The 23,039-nt window shown below is 30.9% G+C and overlaps 1 protein-coding gene and 1 long non-coding RNA gene across 2 annotated transcripts in view; one reads left to right on the top strand and one right to left on the bottom strand.

Annotated features, from left to right (window-relative positions):
• Positions 1 to 21,868, top strand: part of LOC113386453 (neprilysin-1-like) — a 32,765-nt gene extending 10,897 nt beyond the window's left edge. The window contains 11 exon segments of the mRNA XM_026624233.1: positions 1,287 to 1,532; positions 4,687 to 4,728; positions 4,731 to 4,891; positions 7,301 to 7,480; positions 9,571 to 9,785; positions 11,508 to 11,724; positions 13,267 to 13,449; positions 13,515 to 13,677; positions 16,718 to 16,837; positions 18,191 to 18,387; positions 21,596 to 21,868. Of these exon segments, the coding sequence (XP_026480018.1) occupies positions 1,287 to 1,532; positions 4,687 to 4,728; positions 4,731 to 4,891; positions 7,301 to 7,480; positions 9,571 to 9,785; positions 11,508 to 11,724; positions 13,267 to 13,449; positions 13,515 to 13,677; positions 16,718 to 16,837; positions 18,191 to 18,387; positions 21,596 to 21,868 (1,997 nt within the window).
• On the bottom strand, positions 15,309 to 16,298 carry LOC113385171. Its single transcript, XR_003367978.1, has 4 exons — positions 16,245 to 16,298; positions 15,889 to 16,073; positions 15,717 to 15,818; positions 15,309 to 15,628 (listed from the first exon to the last, which is right to left on the bottom strand). It is a non-coding gene; the product is annotated as an uncharacterized LOC113385171 (long non-coding RNA).
• Positions 21,869 to 23,039: the final 1,171 nt, after the last annotated feature.

The raw sequence follows: 23,039 nt of genomic DNA, 5'->3' as shown, positions 1-23,039 counted from the left end.
TCAACCCTATTATCAGCAATAGACAACACAGCCGATCCTTCACATTTTTATAATTTACACAAAATTGTAAAAGTGCTCCAGTGTAGAAACAGTCTAAACGCACTTGCCAAATATATTTGCACCAGGTTTTCACTTAGACTGTGCTTAGTCTGGGTAGTTTTTCATTTTTTTTAAATAAAATTAACCCGAATTTACATTTCAATTAATTTTCATAAAATTGTAAAAGTGCTCTCGTAAAAGTCACATTCTAAATGCATTTGCAAATAATTTTGTGCGACATTTTACTTAGACTGTGCTTTGCTTGGCCGCATTTTCACATTGTTCAATAGTTTTTTTTCACAAAATTTATAAAAACGCTCCCGCATAGTCACATTCTAAACGCACTTGCAAAAATTTTTTGAACCAGGTTGTCACTTAGATTGTGCTTAGTAGGGTAGTTTTTCACATTTTTTCAAATTTTTTCAACTCGAAATTATATTTTTATAATCTACACAAAATTGAAAAAGTGCTACCGTATAGTCACAGTCTAAACGCATTTGCAAAATAATTCTGTGCGACATAATCACTTATACTGTGCTTAGCTTGGCGGCATTTTCACATTTTTCAATAGTTTTCTCACAAAATTGAAAAAGTTGTATCATTATAGTACAAGACGATAAAATTAAAAATTTTAAGAGAAAAGGGACTCTACTGACGATCAAATTAAAACTTTAATACAAAAAGGGACTCTATTGACGAGCAAATTAAAATTTCAGTACAAATGAGACTTTACTGACGAGCAATTTGATTTAGATCTAGAAAATAAAAAAGGGACTCTATTGACGAGCAACTTTAAAATTTCAATACAAAGAGTTTCTACTGACGAGCAAATTAAAATTTTATTAGAAAAAGGACTCTACTGACGAACAAATTAAGTCACAGTCTAAACGCATTTGCAAATAAATCTGTGCCACATTTTCACTTATACTGTGCTTGGCTTGGCGGCATTTTCACATTTTTCAATAGTTTTCTCACAAAATTGGAAAAGTGCTCCAGTACATAAACAGTCTAAACGCACTTGGGTAAACTTGGGTAAAATAAAAAGAGATGTAATAATTTTTTATCCTCAAAAGCAAATGTTTTGTCAATACAAGCAGAAAGTTTTTTAGATACAAAACCCACACACACACACATCCATTTAGTTTCTGAGGTATGCCCCTTAAAATGTTCAGAAACCTTCAGCAAAAAATTACTATAACTACCCTACTAATACCAAATATCTTTAATCTACTTTTTTTTTCCCCCAGCCTCAACCCTATTATCAGCAATGGACCACACAGCCGACCCTTGCGAAGACTTCTTCCGTTACGCCTGCGGCTCCTGGAACAAAAAACACGTCATACCCGAAGACAGGAGCTCAATCAGCACTTTTGAAGTTTTAGCTGACCAGCAACAACTGATCCTCAAAGGTGTCCTCGAAGAACCGATCGGTGAAGACGACAACCAGGCCACGATTAAGGCCAAAACATTCTACAAATCCTGCGTTGATATACGTAAGTAGATCGAAGACTAAAGTCTATCAATAGTTGTATTTTTAGTTCAGTAAACGGAGAGGAAAGGGTGTAACGTGTGATTTTTTTTTACTGTGCTCCAATTTGTATGAAATTTTTGAATTAGGTTCATCTTAACCTCAAGCTCAAAAGTGAAAACAACTCGGGGGGTTGCGAGCCCTTAATAAATAAGTGAACATTGAACCATTTTATCGCTAGAAACGTTTTTAATATCAAAGAATATAATTAACAAATATTTTTTAATACATTTACCTCGCAATAAAATCATTTTCAACCCCGTGAAAACCCTAAAACCCTTCTAACAACCTCTAAATTGAAAAAGAAACACTTTAAAATAAATTTCTGTATGATATAATTAATAAGAATTACGTGTAAAGTAAATAATATTTTATGTTTTCTATCTTGGACATACGTAAGTAAATCAAAGACCAAAGTTTATCAATAGTTTTGATTTTAGTGTAGTAAACGGAGAGGAAAGGGTATAGCCTCTGAATTTTTTTACTGTGCTCCAATTTGCAAGCAATTTTGGAATTAGGTTTGGAATCTTAACCTCGGCGGGGGTTGCAAACCCTTAATAAATAAGTGAACATTGAGTCCACATAAAGTCGTACTTCAAATATGACATGATCGGTTTGTCATTGTAATTAGCATTCAGAAATGAACCTTCAATAGGGAAATGAAGTAATTGCTGATTAATAAATTCTAAAAAAGTCTAAACAAATATTGTTTTTGCAACTTCACTCATCATTTAATTGTGTTTGAAGAACTTAATTTAATTAAAATTAACATACATTCATCGACTGTTTGTATTTGTTTTACATTTTCGCTGGCGATATAATCTCATTCTTTGAATAGGTGTAATATATGTCTTGTCTAAAAAATATTTTCCATTTTAATGACTTCAATGATTTATAGAAATTACAAGTCCATTTTTGATTTTATTTTTAGTTTTGCTCGTCAGTAGAGTCTCTTTTTAATGTTATTTTTAGATTGCTCGTCAGTAGAGTCCATTTTTCTTTAATTTTTAGTTTGCTCGTCAGTAGAGTCCCTTTTTAATGTTATTTTAAGATTGCTCGTCAGTAGAGTCCATTTTCTTTAATTTTCAATTTAATCATCAGTAGAGTCCCTTTTTCTTTAATTTTTAGTTTGCTCGTCAGTAGAGACCCTTCCCTTTTTCATTTTTAATTTGGTCGTCAGTAGAGTCCCTTTTTCTTCCATTTTTAATTTAATTATCAGTAGAGTTTATTTTTCTTTTATTTTTAGTTTTGCTCGTCAGTAGAGTCCCATTTTCTTTAATTTTTAATTTAATCATCAGTAGAGTCTCTTTAAATTTTATTTTTATTTTGCTCGTCAGTAGAGTCTCTTTAAATTTTATTTTTATTTTGCTCGTCAGTAGAGTCTCCCTCCCTTTTTCATTTTTAGTTTGGTCGTCAGTAGAGTCCTTTTTTCTTTAATTTTTAGTTTGCTCGTCAGTAGAGTCCCATTTTCTTTAATTTTTTATTTATTCATCAGTAGAGTCTCTTTAAATTTTATTTTTATTTTTCTCGTCAGTAGAGTCCCATTTTCTTTAATTTTTAGTTTGTTCGTCAGTAGAGTGCCATTTTCTTCCATTTTTAATTTAATTATTAGTAGAGTTTATTTTCTTTTATTTTAGTTTCGCTTGTCAGTAGAGTCCCTTTTTAATTTTATTTTTATATGCTCGTCAGTAGAGTCCCTTTCAGTATGCTCGTCAGTATAGTCCCTTTTACCTTTAATTTTAATTTAATCATCAGTAGAGTCACTTTGAATTTAATTTTTATTTTTGTCAGTAGAGTCCTTCTTCTTTTTTCATTTTTAGTTTGGACGTCAGTAGAGTCCCTTTTTATTTACGAATAATATAGAAATAATTTCTAATCAATAAAGATACGTTTAGTACACGGCACAAATGCTTAATTTGTTTTAATATTTTCAAAAAACAGGGCAAAATACTCTTCTGATTCAGGCTACTGATTTTCATTAAATCAAGCTTTGCACTAAGATGTGACTTTGAAAAATTTATTCATCTATGTAGATTTCCTTGTTATACAACGACAGATGTCTATTCACATACACAACGACTAATCACAATTGACCCGTATAGAAATGATATCATGGAGAGCGAATGACGAATCATTGGCGCTCGACCCTTATTTTATTTGTATGGATTTACACCCTAGTCGCGCCTAAAGAAGTTTTAATTCAAAAATTTGTACTAAGATGTGACTTTGAAAAGTTCATTTATCTACGCCGATTTCCTTGTTATACAACGACAGATTTATATTCACATACACGACGACTAATCACAATCGACCCGTATAGAAATGATATAATCGAGAGCGAATGACTGGAAAATCATAGGCACTCAATCCTTATCTTATTTGTACGGATTTACACCCTAGTCGCGCCTAAAGAAGTTTTAATTCAAAAATTTGAACTAAGATGTGACTTTGAAAATGTTTATTCATCCATGCCGATTTTCTTGTTATACAACGACAGATCTCTATTCACATACACGACGGCTAATCACAATCGACCCGTATAGAAATGATATAATCGAGAGCGAATGACTGGAAAATCATTCGCATTCAACCCTTATCTTATTTGTACGGATTTACACCCTAGTCGCGACTAAAAAAGTTTTAATTCAAAAATTTGTACTAAGATGTGACTTTGAAAATGTTTATTCATCTACGCCGATTTCCTTGTTATACAACGACAGATCTCTATTCACATACACGACGACTAATCACAATCGACCCGTATAGAAATGATATAATCGAGAGCGAATGACTGGAAAATCATAGGCACTCGACCCTTATCTTATTTGTACGGATTTACACCCTAGTCGCGCCTAAAGAAGTTTTAATTCAAAAATTTGAACTAAGATGTGACTTTGAAAAGTTTATTCATCTATGCCGATTTCCTTGTTATACAACGACAGATTTATATTCACATACACGACAACTAATCACAATCGACCCGTATAGAAATGATATTGGCACTCGACCCTTATCTTATTTATACGTATCTTATATTTACACCCTAGTCGCGCCTGAAGAAGTTTTACTCCAAACCTATTTTCGTTCTATTCACTATTTTAGTTTGTTTTGTTTTGCAGAACAAATCAGAAAAATCGGTGACGGTCCCTTGAGGAATGTCATCACATCGTGGGCGGTTGGCCGGTGTTGGACGACAATTGGAAGCTGCCAAATTTCACCCTAGAAACCCTTCTAGGGCGCCTCAGATCTGATTACAGTGAACCTATTCTCATAGAATTGTACGTGGGAGCCGATGACAAGAATTCTTCTGCACACATCATCCAGGTGCGATCATGTAAGGGCTTCAAGTTGAGCGCTCATGATAAAAGTTCAATGTAGACTATCAATCTAAATTCCAGTGGCGTAACTATAGGGTGGCGTCGGTGGGAACTATAGGGAGCCCCGGCCCAGGAAACATACTATACATTTTTACATTGTACATAAATTTTATTTCACTTGAAACTTATATTTTATATTTTTTAAGTTCAAAGTTGGAGTTAATTATTCAACCAGGCTTGCATCGAATATTTAGTTAGTTAAAACCAAAGGAGTCGCCGCCGCACAGCGAAAGTATTGTGTTTTATCTTTTATGCGATAAAGAGCTGCGATGGATCTGCATTTGAGAATCATTAGTTTATATAATATGATATGAAGAATGAATGAAATAATTTATTATTGTATATGAAATAACTTAAACGTTATCGACTTTTCAGATAAAAAAACGAACACGTGAAGAACTTTTTTCTCAATATCAGAGACGTAGCACGCCTTCGCGGGGCCTCGTATCAAAATTTGTTTGGGGGCCTCCTTAAGAAGAGATTTTTATCACAAAATATAAAAATACATGAAATTAGAAGAATAGTTATTTATCATTCTATCTAATTTTCTATAATTTTCTGAATTTTTCATAAATGATTTCAGATAAAAATACTCTCACTTTATTAAAAACTGAATTATTAATTAAGTGAAATTTTCTAAAATTTCAGTCTCTAGGAATAATAGTGACTATACTAGGAATAATAGTGAATATTCAAAGATACGTTATTTTTATAGTTAAATGACATATAATATTAATCATTTAACGGCTACGTTCATATACAATGAAGTCATTCATTATATTCAATCTAAGCCTTTACTAAATAAAGAGCTACCTTAGGTTTTTTATCGCAGAAAATACAAATATTATTTTTGCTTTTGAAAATTAAAAGTTTATCTTCAGAAGCAGATTATACTTCTGACATATGGACTCCGACAAGTCTCTTTCTTAATTTTATTTATTATAATCAGTTGCTGATTATACGATTTGTTACAAGCCTAATTTCAACACATTCTGAACAAAATTTAATCCGCTTTAGAACACATCCACTAGTTTCTTCATATTTTAACGCGTTTTGTTTAAACGGTTTATGAATTTTCAATTATTTTAGCCATGATATAAAAAGATGGAATATTTTATCAAGATTTGAATCTAATTACAAAATAACATTAAAAATATTTAGGCCTTCTAGATGTGCACGACATACTGATGCTATTCTTGCTTTTAAACTCCGTTTTGTTGATATCCAAAATGAAACTATTTTACATAAAAAGAAGTTTGCAAACTACAATTATTTTATTATAGGTTTTCCATTGTAATATTCTACTACTATCGCCGCAGCGTCTAAAGCGCTATAATCTAAAACCACTGATATTTCAAATGCTATAAACATTTAAAAATTTGTTAAGAATTAGAAAATTATTGGCATGAATTTGAAAATTTAAAATTAGACGCCACTAGTGTGGTTTAATAGATCAGTACGATAAAAAAAAACATTTGTTCCGATTCTGATTTCTATTTGCCAGGGAAATTTAGTTTTCGATCAAATTTCAGAGGTGGAATAGGAAATTCTTCGGAATAGACACTTTGACGCAACTCAAAGCAGTAAGAAAGGATTTTATTTACTAAATAGCTTATGGAAGTTAATATTTTATTTTTATTTGATTTTGAATAGGTGCAGGGTTAACTATTGTTTCTTCAAAAAGAAGCTAGATGACAAATGTCTTCATCTTCGCTAAAAAATAGTCCAAAAGGTATTGAAACGGATTGGATTTTCGAGAAATGCATATTTTTCAATCAGGGGTATTGTTTAAATCATAAATTTTCATAAAGATCGAACGTCACTACTTAATCAATAAAATTAATTACAGCAAAAAAATCAAATTGTTAATGGAAGGTTATGTAATAATTAAATTTAAAAAAGTGGTATTTATTTAATTTTTATTTTAAAAAAAAATGCGTTTAATTTTAATTTCCATTTATTCTAACGTTGAAAATATTCACTAATATTTCATGTTTGATTTGTAAGAAAAATTAAGTTTTATGTATTTTTTGTTATTTTTATATAATTACAACTAAATTATAATTATACCTCTAAATCAATACTTTACTTTTCTACCTTTTGTATAATTTCATTTTTTTTCAATATGCCATAAAATATAAATTAGTCGAAATTGGTTTGCTAATTGTGATAAAATTCATTAAAAATTGTTTTAGCCAGTGGTAAAACTATTAACTTTCATTAAACAAAATTAAATAAATTAAAAATTGAGTACTACGATAGGGCCCCATCGGATGATTTTGCCACGGGCCCCGGGCGTCTAGTTACGCCACTGCTAAATTCTATCAAATTCGACTAATTGGTGCCTAAATTCCAGCTCGACCAGCTTGCTTTGGCACTTCCATCGAGAGACTATTATCTTAAAAACAGCAGCGAAGGAGATTTACAAGCTTACCATCGGTATATGACGCAAGTTGCAATTTTGATGGGAGCTGATCCGGTAAAAGCAGAGGATGATATGAGAGAAGTTTTGGAATTTGAGAGCAAATTGGCTAATGTAAGTGAAAGACAAATATCCACCAAAGGGCAGTTCAAGTATTACGTAAGGAGGGTTGTTGATTTGCTTGTTTTGGGATGACATGGTGGGCAGGGGAATCTGGATGATGATTACGTCATAGGTTTTATTATATGTCGAATTTCGGTTTGCTTGTCAGTCGAGTCCTTTTATTTTATATCTATTTTTTTAGTTTGCTTGTTAGTAGAGTCCTTTCTTATTATATATCGAATTTCCGTTTGCTTGTGAGTAGAGTTCCTTTTCATCTTCTACATTTTTTTATAATGCCTTATTTTTCTTACCATGCCCTTTTATTTTTTTGGCTTGTTTTTCAGTTTGCTCGGTAGTAGAGTCGTTTTTTACATATAGAGTTTCGATTTGCTCGTCAGTAGTTTCCTTTTTACATCTTCTACATTCTTATTTTTTTTATCATGGTAGGTTCAGTTTGTTTGTCAGTCGAGTTTTTTTAATTTTATATCTGGTTTTGCAGTTTGCTCGTCAGTAGAGTCCTTTTTTATCTTCTATGTTCTTCTTTTTCTTACGATATCGAGGTTGCTTGTTAATAAAGTCATTTTTTATTATATGTTAAATTTCGGTTTGCTTGTCAGTCGAGTCCTTTTATTTTATATCTGGTTTTGCAGTTTGCTCGTTAGTAGAGTCCTTTTTTACATATAGAGTTTGCTCGTCAGTAGAGTTCTTTTTTATTTTCTACGTTCTTCCTTTAATTATCTTGTCTAGGTTCAATTTGCTCATCAGTAGAGTTTTTTTTTATTTTATATCTTGTTTTTCAGTTTGCTCGTTAGTAGAGTCCTTTTTTTATTATGTATCGAATTTTGGTTTGCTCATCAGTACAATCCCTTTTTATCTTTTATGTTCTTTTTCTTATAATGTCGAGACACAATTTGCTCGTCAGTAGAGTCCTTTTATTTTATATCTGGGTTTGCAGTTTGCTCGTTAGTAGAGTCCTTTTATTACATATTATATCGAATTATGGTTTTCTCGTCAGTAGAGTCCTATTTCATATTTTACATTCTTATTTATTGCACTTCAGTAGAGTCCTTTTGACATATTTTTCGTTTTAATTTTTCTTATCATGTCGAGGCTTAGTTTGCTCGTCAGTCGAGTCCTTCTACTTTATGTCTTATTTTTTTACATTAATTGCAAAATATTTATGTAAGCATGGGGGTAGGGGGTAAGAGCTTCGCTTACTTTTGCTGATAAGGGGGATGGGGGGCGGGTAAATAATTGTAATAAATCTGCTTACGTCATACTTGAACGATCCCTAACTTTGAATTTAGTCATCAGTAGAGTCCCTTTTTATCAACTAGATTGTAATTAAAGTTTGCTTGTCAGTAGAGTCCCATCACAAACATTTTACTAAAATTGAGTTTGCTCGTCAGTAGAGTCCTCTTTATATGTTTCCTTTCTATATCTTTTGTATCTATACCAGTTGGTGGGGATCTTTTTCAGTTTTTATATTTACTAATTTCAAATTTAGTCATCAGTAGAGTCCTTTTTTATTAACTCGATTGTAATTAAAGTTTGCTTGTCGGTAGAGTCAATTTTTATGTTCTGGATTAAAAATATGTTTGCTCGTCAGTAGAGTCCTTTTATTTTTTCATTTAACAGCTTTAGAATCTGTCAAACTAAACTAAAGTTTTCTCGTCAGTAGAGTCCTTTTTTATATGTTTCCTTTCTATATCTTTTATATCTATACCAGTTAGTGGAGATCTTTTTCAGTTTTTATATTTACTAATTTTAAATTTAGTCATCAGTAGAGTCCCTTTTTATCAACTCGATTGTAATTAAAGTTTGCTTGTCAGTAGAGTCCATTTTTATGTTCTGGATTAAAATTATGTTTGCTCGTCAGTAGAGTCGCTTTTACCTTTAATTTTAATTTAATCATCAGTAAAGTCTCTTTAAATTTGGTTGTCAGTAGAGTCCCCTCCCTTTTTCATTTTTAATTTCCTCGTCAGTAGAGTCCTTTTTTATGTTTCCTTTCTATATCTTTTATATCTATTTAGTTAGTGGAGATCTTTTTCAGTTTCTATATTTACTATCAACACCGAATTTCATTTATCTTTGTTTTGTAGATCTCGTTGCCAGAAACAGAGCGCCAGGACACTTCAGCAATATACAGAAGATTTAAGCTGAAGGAGCTTCACGCCAAAGTGCCCCAAATTAAGTGGTTAGAGTACCTCCAGGCATGCCTATCTCATGTCAACATCACCATGGATGAGCCAGTTGTCAGTTATGCAATCTCTTACTTTACCGAGATGGGTAAACTGATTGCCGAAACGGATAAAAGGTATTTTAGACCAGAACTATTTGCCAATGTATTCCCTTTGCAGGAAAACATTCACAACTGTTTTTAGTAATTTTTGCAAAACGCTGCTCATTTGTTGCAAATCTTTATCTAATGTAGCAAAATTTTACCAATTCTTGTGGGAATTTACGAGTTCTTGTGAGACATTACTGATTTACAAGAAACTTTACCAGTTCTTGTAAGACTTTACCAATTCTTAAGAAACTTCACAAATTCTTGTAGGACCTTATTAATTCTTGTAGGACATTTAGTACAGTAAACGGAGCGTTTAGGGTCAGAATTTTTTTTACTGTGCTCCGAATTGCATGAAGTTTTGGAATTAGTTTCATCTTACCCTTAATTGTGTAATTACATTTGTTCAAAATAACGTCGGAAATCGATATAAGAACTAATTATAAGATCAAAATGTCTTTTATAGTTTTTCAAAAAAACGAATACTTTTCAAGTTACTAGCCACTAAAAATACATATTTTTTTGGCGTTTTTCTTCGTCCTTTTGCAAATATCTCCTAAAATATACATTTTAACGAAAACCATATAATGAACAAAATAATGTCAATAAAAATCTTAATAAATCGGTGTTTTAAAAAGTGTTCTAGATATAATATAAAGCTAGATTTGAAAGAGCAAAGTCGGTTTTTATTTCGTTCAAGATTTAATTGTATTTAAAACCATCTAGTGTCGAGGTTTTACATTTTATGCAATTTTATGCAATTTCAGCTATCATGCAAATAAGAAGCATAAACGATGTTTTTTCCTTTTAAATCACATGGTTTAATGAGCGCCATTTCCACCAGAATTAAAGTAATTTTCATTCCATCTAGAATTTACTTCATTATAAACTTGATGGATTCTAGCACATTCACTAATAAAAAATACCTATAAGAGCATATAGATAAAAATCAAAGCCAAAAATCAATTTCTGGCTTATTATTGTTTTTTATTAGTTTTTTTTTCACACAAAAATTAACAGAGTTATGATTGTTTAAAGAGTGCGCGGCCGCGCAATCGGAGTCTTTCTCGAACCCTTTAACCGTTCGCTGTTTCAAAATGAGAGGAGTTACGAAAAAAGTTATAATAAAAAAAGTTGTAGCCCTTTTATTAACCTTTCATATGGTATATTACAAATTGTGATAGAGTCGAAATTAAAGGAGTTATGATTTTATTATACAACAGTAATGAATTTATTTCGATTACAAAAATGAATTGTTTTTTAGTTGAACTTCTCTAAGTAAATGAAAGTGAATCCGCAAATTATCCGTATCATTGAAGTGCTCTTTGGTAAACCACATTTTTTGTTTTTCGGTCTGACGTTGACACAAACAAAGCGATTGGTTTTCCAACTCGTGAACAGGCAACGTATAACTGCCAATGTGAAAAACAATGATTTTCTAAATAATATATTTGAAATTTATACCGCAAACACTAAGCGATTGGCCTTGAGGCTTGTTATTGCGAACGCAAGGAAATTGCAATCGTTTGAAGTCAAACGGAAACCAGTCGGAAACATTGGTATGTCACCAAATCGCCAGCAATTTTTGATTGAATGGTGAAATTCAGAGCGTGTACATCATTATTCTTTTCGGCAAGAATTGCTCGTTGACTTAACCAAGCATAATTCTGATAATTCTCACTAATGTCATTACTCAAATTTTTAATTACGGTGCGTGAAGTTCCAATTTTTTTCAATTTCTTTCAATTATAGGATAATCCACAACTACGTCATCTGGCGCCTAATGATGTCAATGACAACCCACATGATCGACGATTTCCAAAGAGAACGTGTTGAATTCCGTAAAATCCTGATGGGCATCCAAAGTGAACGCCAACGCTGGTCACAATGTGTTGAATGGACAAACAAAAAACTGGGAATGGCTGTCGGTGCCTTGTTTATTCGTGATAACTTTAACCAGGAGAGCAAGGTAAGATAAACGTTGAGACTTGTAATTTTGGATTAAAAATTCATAAAATTTAAAAAATTCAAAAATTGAAAAAATTACCCTGGCTAAGCACAGTCTAAGCGCCACTCTGGTACAAATGTTTATCCAAGTGGACTCTACTGACGAGCAAACTAAATCTAGATTTAAGAAAGGGACTCTACTGACGAGCAAACCAAATCTAGATTTAGGAAAGGGACTCTACTGACGAGCAAACCAAATCTAGATTTAGGAAAGGGACTCTACTGACGAGCAAACTAAATCTAGATTTAAGAAAAGTGACTCTACTGACGAGCAAACTGACTCTAGAAATCTACAAAAAAGGACTCTACTGACGATCATAATTAATCCGCAGTTGAAAAAGGGACTCTACTGACGAACAAATAAAATCTATAATTTAAAAAATACTCTACTGACAAGCAAATAAAATTTAGATTTAAAAAAGGTACTCTACTGACGGGCAAACTAATCTGGAATTAAAAAAGGGACTCTACTGACGAGCAAACTAAATCTAGATTTAAGAAAGAGACTATTGACGAGCAAACTAATCTAGAACTAAAAATGGAACTCTACTGACGAGCAAACAAATCCAGAATTAAAAAGGGACTCTCCTGACGAGCAAACTAATCTAAATTTGAAAAAAAAAACTCTACTGGCGAGCAAACTAATCTAGTATTTAAAAAGGGACTCTACTGACGAGCAAACTAATCTAGAATTTAAAAATTGAAAAGCTAAAATATAAAATAGTTAATAAAGTCCCAAAGTTTAGAACAGACGAGTATTTTAGTTTGCTCGTCAGTTCATATAATGCAAAATATAGTTTGCTTGTCAGTAGAGTCCTTTTTATTTTCATGTCTGGTAAAATACAGTTGATGATGAAACATACTAAATACAAAAAAAAATCAAAAAATGACCCAGGCTAAGCACAGTCTAAGCGCCACTCTGGTACAAAATGTTTACACAAGTGCGTTTAGAATGTGAAATTTTGTGAAAACTATTAAAAAATGTGAAAATGCCGCCAATCTAGGCATAGTATAAGTGAGAATGTCGCACAAAATTATTTGCAAATGCGTTTAGACTGTGACTATACGGGAGCACTTTTTCAATTTTATGTAAATTATAAAAATGTAATTTCGAGTTAAAAAATTTGACAAAATGAAAAACTAGCCAGACTAAGCACACTCTAAGTGACAACCCAGTACAAAAATTTTCGCAAGTGCGTTTAGAATGTGACTATGCGGGAGCGTTTTTATAAATTTTGTGAAAACTATTGAAAGAAAAATGTGAAAATGGCGCCAAGCTGAGCACAGTATAAGTGAAAATGTCGCACAGAATTATTTGCAAATGCGTTTAGACTGTGACTATACGGGAGCACTTTCCCAATTTTATGTAAATTATAAAAATGTAATTTCGAGTTAAAAAAATTTGAAAAAATGTGAAAAACTACCCAGACTAAGCACAGTCTAAGTGACAACCCAGTACAAAATTTTTTGCAAGTGCGTTTAGAATGTGACTATTTTTTTCCAGGACACTGCTTTAGAAATGATCAAAAATATCAGAGAAGCCTTCAACGATCTTCTAGCAGACAACCATTGGATGGACGACGAGACAAGAGCAGTTGCCAAAGAAAAAGCAGATGCCATGAATGAACGAATCGGTTATCCTGATTTTTTGACTCAAAAACAGGATTTGGAATCGGAGTATAAACTGGTAAAGTGGATAAAATCATAGATAAAATTTCTCGTCATTCAAGTTGTTTATCTTTTTTTTTGCAGTTGAATATATCAGAGAAAAACTTTCTTTTAAATATTATGAATGTACTGAAATGGGACGCTCACAAAAACATGCAACTTCTAAGGCGGCCTGTGGATAAAGACAAATGGGCAACAGAACCGGCAGTTGTGAATGCTTTTTATAATCCGAACAAAAACGATATTGGTGAGTAAAGAATTATATAATTACAAATACCTGGCAAATCTGCCTCATAAAATAGCGTTGTCATGGCAACGATTTAGTGAAATTGTGAAAATGTCTATGTATTTGCCGTGCGGTCAGTCGTATTTTACATATAAACAAAGCAAGAAAGAATCTTATGATAACTGCAGCATCTAGAATACTCTAGAAAGGACTCTACTGACGAGCATAATTAAAGTTAAAAAAGGGACTCTACTGACGAGCAAACTTAATCTACAGTTAAAAAATGGACTCTACTGACGAGCAAACTTAATCTTAAATTTAAAAAGAGACTCTACTGACGAGTAAACTTAATCTATAAATCTACAAAAAAGGACTCTACTGACGAGCAAATGTAATCTAGAATTTAAAAAGAGACTCTACTGACGAGCAAATGTAATACAGAATTTAAAAAAAGGACTCTACTGACGACCAAACTAAATCTAGAATTAAAAAAGAGACTCTACTGACAAGCAAAAAACTGAATCTACAAATCAAAATGTAAAAGAACTCTACCAACGAGCAAATAAAATCTAGAATTAAAGAAGGGACTCGACTGACGAGCAAACACAAAATTAACATTAATATGAAGTCTGCTGACGAGCAAACTAATGCTAGAAGTAAAAATAAATGGACTCTAATGACGAGCAATTTAAAAAAGGCGACTTCTAAAAATCTTCTATGGACAAATTTAAATATTTTACAATCTTCAGAATCTAAGAGAGCAATTCTGCTTCATAAAATAGTTTATTGTTTGTTAAGCTTGTGAAAATGTCTATCTATTTGCTGTGCGATCGGGCGTATTTTACATATAAACAAGCAAGCATAGATAAATAAGCATAAATAGATCGCTATCTCGGGCCATTTGACGTTACACTCATTTTAATTTACGAATAGATCACTACATGGAAGCACATGTACATACAGTATGTAAATTAACCCCTGGTATTACTTCTACATTTGTACATCAAATCAATACAGCCCAAAAATCTGAAATAAATTATTATTTGAAATAAGAACAAAACATACGAAATACAAAATATATTTTCAAATATATCACAGACATATTTTTGAAGAATTATAATCTAAACAGAAATAACTGACTACTATTAATTAAAGTATATTACAGACATATTTTTAAAGTACTTATTCTATTAATATTCTAGAAATAACTTATTCATATTAATTACTTAATGACTAATAATAATATATTAAAAACTTAAAAACTAAGAAGTAAAAAGTGCAGGAGTATTGATGATGTAATGACAAATTTAGAAGGAATGACAAGTAATGCAATAATTTAAAAGGATAAAAAGAACAGCACATTTTTAAAAAAGAATGAATACTTTCCAAACAAAATAATCCTAAAAACAAAACATATATATATTGATATCCAAATTGAGATAAAACTAAATTCCTAGGATTAAAATTCATTTACGAGACATTCTTGTTTATTATCTCTCCATTTAATAGTTATTTTGCTATCTAATCAATCATTAATAAAGTTATATTTGACAAAATCTTTGAATAGTTTCTGTATAAGTGTTTTTAAACGTAAGTAACCAAAACCCTGAACTACTTTTAATTTATACCAATTGTAGCTCAAATCTATCTATCGTTTTAATCCAGTTTTTATTGCAAGGAGGTTTAGTTAAAACTATAACTAAACCCTTGCGCTTTATAAACTGTCTGGTCTTTGAGTATGCTCTCTTAATTGAGACATTATCAAAATTCTTGACCTTACATTTTAAGTTTCCGGAATATTTGAAAACTTCTCAGAACATTGTATACTCTGTTGGAATTTATCCTTTAAATTATTGCATTGCATTTTAATCCCGAAACAAAATTTGATGTATCATACATCTTCTGGGTGTTAAGGCACTCCTACGCCTAATCATTGCATTCTGCGGCAATTTGCAGCTACCATCAAGGACTTCTATTGAATATATTGTTATATCATATTAATTGAAGATATTGTAATTATCATATTAAATATTTTTGCTGCAATTAGTATGAAAAAATACCTTTTCGGAAAACTGGTGTCAGAATAGGTGACTTTTAACCTGCACTTCACAATCTTAGAGGTGCTGCAAAAATCTTTTTCAAGGTGTTTAGGCTTCCATCTCCTAAGAACATAAGATTCATTTATTAATTTTTTTTTGCAAATGTTATTGAAGTATTTAGAGTTATAATTACTTGGCTTTGTCCTTGGAGTTGCAGATTGTTCTTCTGGTTCTGTATCAGAGCATTCTCCAGTGACTTGAAAACTATTTTGTTATTGCCGTAAAGGAGACACTTCTATTTGGTTTCGATTTCAAATTATCGTTGATTTGTGCCACAAACCGAAGAGTTAGGTCATCCATTAAAAGATTATTCGCCCTCTGCATCCAAATTGAAAGCATCTTTTTACACACAAATTTTTACACACAAATATATATATAATATATATTTACACAAATATATATATATATATATATATATATAACATTTTAATAGTATTGTGATGATACATATTCATTATATGCATAATACATAATTATATAAGTACATACCTGATAATTAGATGCCGGAAAAACATGCATTTTTTTATTATATTTGGGGTTATAACAATTTGGCACATAACACTTTATCATTTTAACTTAATAATAAATGAAAAACGTATTCACCAAAACATATTTATATATAAACAATCACAGAAAATCTCAACTACAATACGCGATGACAATTTGACAACTTATAGAAGATGGCCGATCAAATCAATGTAGATCAACAAGCCAGCTGCTAGATCAATGAAATTGGAAATCGTAGCGCCATCCTTCGAACTATTCAAATACCATTCCATTTCAAAACACGGTAATCTTCATTTGTTCGGAGATTACCGGCCATGCAAGCAAGGATAAACGTTATGATAACTGCATCATCTAGAATTCTGTTATCATAACATTCTTCCTTGATTGTTTATATGTAAAATACGCCTGATCGCACGGCAAATAGATAGTCATTGTCAATATTTTTAATATTTTAGTGTTTCCTGCTGGAATCCTCCAACCATCATTCTACAGCCAAAAGTTTCCAAAATCCCTCAACTATGGTGGAATTGGTGTCGTTATTGGTCACGAGATAACCCACGGATTTGACGACAAAGGTAAGTAACTAGTGGTGTATGGCATCGTGCATTAGAACAAAAAAAAACTTTTCACACATGCATTTTTTCTGAGGTATGCCCCTTAAAAATGTTCAGAAACCTTCAAAACGTCGAGAAATGCAAAAATTTTCATTTGCGATTTTCGGCCCATTACAATAACTTACCCTACGGGAAGTTAACTAGGTGTGGGTGGCATTTTGCCTTTAGGCAAATTACAACTGTGTATTAATTTGCTCACGATAAAGTACCTCAAGTTTAATTGATACCGCTCTCCATAGAGGCGCCACCAAGATCATCAACTTTCGCTGTATTAAAAAAAAAAGAAAATGTTGCTTTATTTAATATTTACGTGAAAATATAGGTATTGTAAGATAAAATAAATAATATCCAGAATATTATATTCCAGAATATATGTCTGATCAACAATAGAAATCGAATGTATTTTAAACCATTCAAATCGGGTAATCCGTACGTCCGAAATCGTCGACGAAAAATTGTCTCTACACATACACATCAATTTTTTATGAGGTATGCCAAAATGTTCAGAAATGTCTGAAACGTGAAGATTTAAAAAAAAAATTCTTTCGATTTTTGGCCCATTACTATAATTCAAATAGTCATATTTTTGAAAAAAAAACATGTCTCAATTCTTGTCGATAAAATCCAAAAACCAACCTATAAAAATTACGTATTCCAAAAATAAAACACCAAACTAATACATATCCATAGTAAAACAAGTATAAATAGATGGCAAACACGGTGAAATTATATAAATTTTATTTCTTTCAGCATATCATAGAGATCACCATCAACGTAAATTTACTCTTAGGTTCAATTCTAGGATAATATTTATACAAATACATAATATAGAATAGATAAACATAGATAGACATTTTTACAGTTTTACTAATAAGGAACAAGCATAAGAATTTTCCCCAAAAATTTTCCCTCATGCCTCAAAACTTCTAATTATTGTTGATCACCTAAAACTCCTTTATTTCTTTGATGTTGAGATATATGAGATTCAGTCTTCAGAGCAATACATAAATTAAAAGCTTGTATAAACTTATAACATTTTTATTGTTTCCATACGTTTCGACACATTGTTTGTATCATATTCAGTGGACTCTAGTTTGAAAGCACAGATTAAAACTATTAATTAAAACACAGCGTATCACTTTCTTATAAATTAGTTTTAATCAATAGTTAACGCATTTACTCTCGCCACGACACCGGACTTCCATTGGTATACTCATTCTGTATATCCAGACTTTGGGTTATCGCTGACACCAAAAAGTTCACTAGAATCGCAATTCAACCTTTAACTATTATTCCTCCAACTTTTTCCCCCAGGTCGCCAATTCGACAAAGATGGCAACATGATGCAATGGTGGAACAATGCAACCGTAAAGGCTTTTAGAGAACGCGCCCAATGTATAGTTGACCAGTACAGCAAATACAAAATTGACGAAGTAGGTCTCTACATGAACGGCAGGATGACCCAGGGCGAAAACATTGCAGACAACGGTGGACTCAAACAAAGCTACAGGGTAATAAATCATATATATATATAAATATATATATATATATATATATATATATATATATATATATATCTGTGATAAGGTTTTTCAGCCACAAGTCGAAAAAAGAGTGCGCGTAAGGTTCATACGCGATTGATGTAAAACTTATTTGCTACTGTACAAGATGGCATTTAAGTGAAAATAAATACATCATGTAACAATTTTGAATAATGTTTATTAGTAATATGGTTAACACTCATCGTGATGCACACATTTATTAGTGTCGTCAATCATTATACACATTTATATAATGATAAATTATAAATTATGTGTTTATAATAGCATTAAAAATATGTATAATATTTAAAAACAATAGTGTAATCAAAGTCGTATTTCAAATATGACATGATCGATTTGTCATTGTAATTAGCATTTACGACTTGAACCTTCATTAGAGAAATAAATTATATTATTACAGTGGATTATGTAAAACAACGCCTAAACATATATTGTTTCGCGACTTCAGTCATCATGTAATAATTGTGTTTGAAGAACTTCATGTAATTAAAACTAACATACATTCATCGGCTGCTTGTTTGTTTTTGACTATTTCGCTGGCGATATAATCTCATTCTATGAACAGCTGTAATATCTGTCTTGCATAAAAATATTTTACATTTTAATGACTTCAAAGATTTATAGAAACTACAAGTCCATTTTTGATTTTATTTTTAGTTTTGCTCGTCAGTAGAGTCTCTTTGAATTTTATTTTTATTTTGGCCGTCAGTAGAGTCCATTTTTTTTAATTTTCAGTTTGCTCGTCAGTAGAGTCCATTTTTCTTTCATTTTTCTTTCATTTTCAATTTTGCTCGTCAGTAGAGTCCCATTTTCTTCCATTTTTAATTTAGTTATCAGTAGAGTTTATCTTTCTGTTATTTTTAGTTTTGCTCGTCAGTGTAGTCCCTTTTTAATTTTATTTTTAGTATGCTCGTCAGTCGAGTCCTCCTCCCTTTTTCATTTTTAGTTTGGTCGTCAGTAGAGTCCCATTTTCTTCCATTTTTTAATTTAATTATCAGTAGAGTTTATTTTTATGTTATTTTTAGTTTTGCTCGTCAGTTTAGTCCCTTTTTAATTTTATTTTTGGTTTTGCTCGTCAGTAGAGTCCCATTTTCTTTCATTTTTAATTTTGCTCGTCAGTAGAGTCCTTTTTTAATTTTATTTTTAGTATGCTCGTCAGTAGAGTCCCATTTTCTTCCATTTTTTAATTTATCAGTAGAGTTTATTTTTCTGTTATTTTTAGTTTTGCTCGTCAGTGTAGTCCCTTTTTAATTTCATTTTTAGTTCGACTATGCAGAGTGGCGCTTAGACTGTGCTTATCCTGGGTGATTTTATGAATTTTTGTATTTAGTATTTTTATCATCAACTGTATTTTATCAGACATGAAAATAAAAAGGACTCTACTGACAAGCAAACTATATTTTGCATTACATGAACTGACGAGCAAACTGAAATACTCGTCTGCTCGTCAGTAAAGTCCCTTTTATATATTTTAGCTTTTGCTCGTCAGCAGGGTCCTTTTATTAATTCTAGATTAGTTTGCTCGTCAGTAGAGTCCACTTGGGTAAACATTTGTACCAGGGTGGCGCTTAGACTTTGCTTAGCCTGGGTAATTTTTTGAATTTTTAATCCAAAATTACAAAAATATTTTATGGAAAATAAAAAAAAGATGTAACAATTTTCGACTAGTGGCTGAAAAACCTGATTACAATATGTTTCAAAAAAAAAATATTTATATATATATATATATATATATATATATATATATTAAATGGTAGAGTCTTGGATTTGTGTATATTTTGTAGAGTTTCGAACAAGAATCCAAAAAGTAATAAAAAACAAAAAAGTTTTTTAATAAACTACTATTTCTTTCTTTATTTATTTATTTACTATCGACGTTTCGGAACTAGGTACGTTCCATCTTCAGGACATCTGTATGTTTGAATATACGTTAGCACTTTTTCACTAAGCAAGATTTTAACAAAAAAATGAATTTATGAGTTATTTTTCAGCCGAATAGGTAAATTTTGTAAATCAAAATTACTATAAGTTATGTCTTTTTTAAGTTTGTTATTGGAAAACACAAACAATATTATTCTATCGATGTTATGAGATCGGCTGTTGGAAATAAACTAACTAAATCTGAGTCACACGCAACACGTGTAAACACTTGAGAACTGCGAGGTTGTATGTGTGTGTTTTTATATGTTAGGATGTGTATACTTAAATTATTGATCTTAAATGGAAGTCGATATTAATTGTTTGTTTGTAAAAAGTGTAAAAAATTTAAATATGAATCATGTAATAGGTTGTGATCTGATCTAATGTTGACACTGTTAGACACATTCATGAGAATGAGACAACTCTCCGCGAATAATCTCCTAAAGATGCAACTTTCATGATATAAGATCTTTGGTGTAATATATACGTATATATATATATATATATATATATATATATAAGAGAAGTTAGTTTTGATGTTGAGAAATATGAGTAAGTTCTTCAAGGGCATACATCAAATAAAAGGCAAAGATTTAGAAGTTAATCTTTAATTTTGCCAAACGTTTCGACATAGTATTTTATGTCATCATCAGTGGATATAAATATGGTCTTACATCAGTAGCTAGCGCAAGGCACATAATTTTGCACTATTATATACACTAACTTGTTTTTTTTTTTTTTTTTTTTTTAATTATTATTTTGTTGAACAGAGCATAGTAAAATATTTGTGAAATATATAATATATTTTGCACAGAGAACGTAGTTTATTTGACCGAGCCCGAGGCTGTAGTCCACTACTATGCTCTGTTCAACAAAATAATAATTAAAAAAAAAAAAAAAAAAAAAAAAAAACAAGTTAGTGTATATATAATAGTGCAAAATTATGTGCCTTGCGCTAGCTACTGATGTAAGACCATATTTATATCCACTGATGATGACATAAAATACTATGTCGAAACGTTTGGAAAAATTAAAGATTAACTTCTAAATCTTTGCCTTTTATTTGATGTATGCCCTTGAAGAACTTACTCATATATATATATATATATATATATATATATATATATATATATATATATATATATATATATATATATATATATATATATATCCATTAACATCCAAAAACCAACATATGCCTATTATACCATCATATATCCTTTACCCCTTTATCTAGGCTTATCAGAAATGGAAGGCCACCAACGGCCCCGATCTGGCCCTACCAGGGGTCAACATGACCCACGACCAGCTATTTTTCCTAAACTACGCCCAGATCTGGTGCGGGTCAATGAGGCCAGAAGACGCCCTTACCAAGATAAGGTCTTCGGTGCATTCTCCGGGAATAATAAGGGTGCTAGGGCCACTTTCTAATTCGAAAGATTTCGCCAAAGCTTTCAATTGTCCTTCGGGGTCGCCTATGAATCCTGTTCATAAGTGCAGCGTCTGGTGAGGGATAAGGGATAAGGGATGATTGATTTTTTATCCCAGAAGGTTTGTGTATTTTTTGTCCCAGGTTTGGGTGAAGTTTTTGATTATTTTTCAAAAATAAAAAGTAAGAATATTTATTGGCGGTTTTGAAGACGACTTGCAATATTTTTATTTTAACTAGTAGTGCCTGTTGGCAAGTTGCTATTTGATTGAAATTCATGATCCAATTGCAAATAGAAACTATAAATCGATAGCAAATAAAATTGGAGATGTCTTGAAACTATAAAGATTTTTTTTTTAATTTAGGAATATTTTGCAAACATTTATTTATCTAGAAATTTGTAATTATTTTACTTTTACTTTACTTTTGCAAATACTTTTTCTAAATAATAAAAATAAGATAAATATCTACTGAAATCAAATAAATTTATTTAAATTTTGCAAAATTTTGAGGGATTACGCGATTTTCATTTCAAGAATTTCAAAAGAAAGACAGATTTTTTATTAATCTTTTAAGAATTTTAATTTTTCCAAAGATTTTTCCAGTTTTCTTAATAAAAGTTTTCCTTTTTTTTTTAATTTAGAAATATTTGTGCAAATTTATCAAATTTTATAAATTTATATAATTTGTCACTAATTTTTTTGAGTGGTTTTTCCAATTTTTACAAAAATTGCCGTTTTTTTCATAAAATTTTGATATTCAAACAAAAGAAATTTTTAAGGTTTTGGAACATTTCGCAAATGTATATATGAATTTATATTTTTTTAATTATGAAAATTAGATAAATATCTACTGAAACCAAATTTTGTAAAATTTTGTGTGATTTCGCAATTTTCATAAAAATTTCAGATCAATCTTTCAAGTATCTTAATTTTTGTTTTAAGATTTTTCCTAATAAAATTTATCCAATTTTTTTAAATTTAGCGATACTTTTGCAAATTTATCGAATTCAATAAATTTATACACTTTTTCTCTAATTTTGAATGGTTTTTCCAATTTCGTCCAAAATCCGTCGATTTACATAAAATTTTGATATTTGTTTCATTTTTTGATAAAAATTATTAAATATACTAGTTTTGTTAAAATCAATTTTTTGACTAAAATTAGACAAATTTGCCAAAATATGCCAAAATTTCTGAGATTTGCCAAAATTTGCCAAATTTGACCAAATTTTGCTAAATTTGACCAAGTT

The sequence above is a fragment of the Ctenocephalides felis genome, unplaced genomic scaffold (assembly GCF_003426905.1).
Source record: "Ctenocephalides felis isolate EL2017-DRISC unplaced genomic scaffold, ASM342690v1 CF-g0.4_SCAFFOLD_03571, whole genome shotgun sequence".
Lineage (NCBI taxonomy): Eukaryota > Metazoa > Arthropoda > Insecta > Siphonaptera > Pulicidae > Ctenocephalides > Ctenocephalides felis.
Note: the sequence above shows the minus strand (reverse complement) of the source record. Positions and strands in the feature narration are given on the sequence as shown.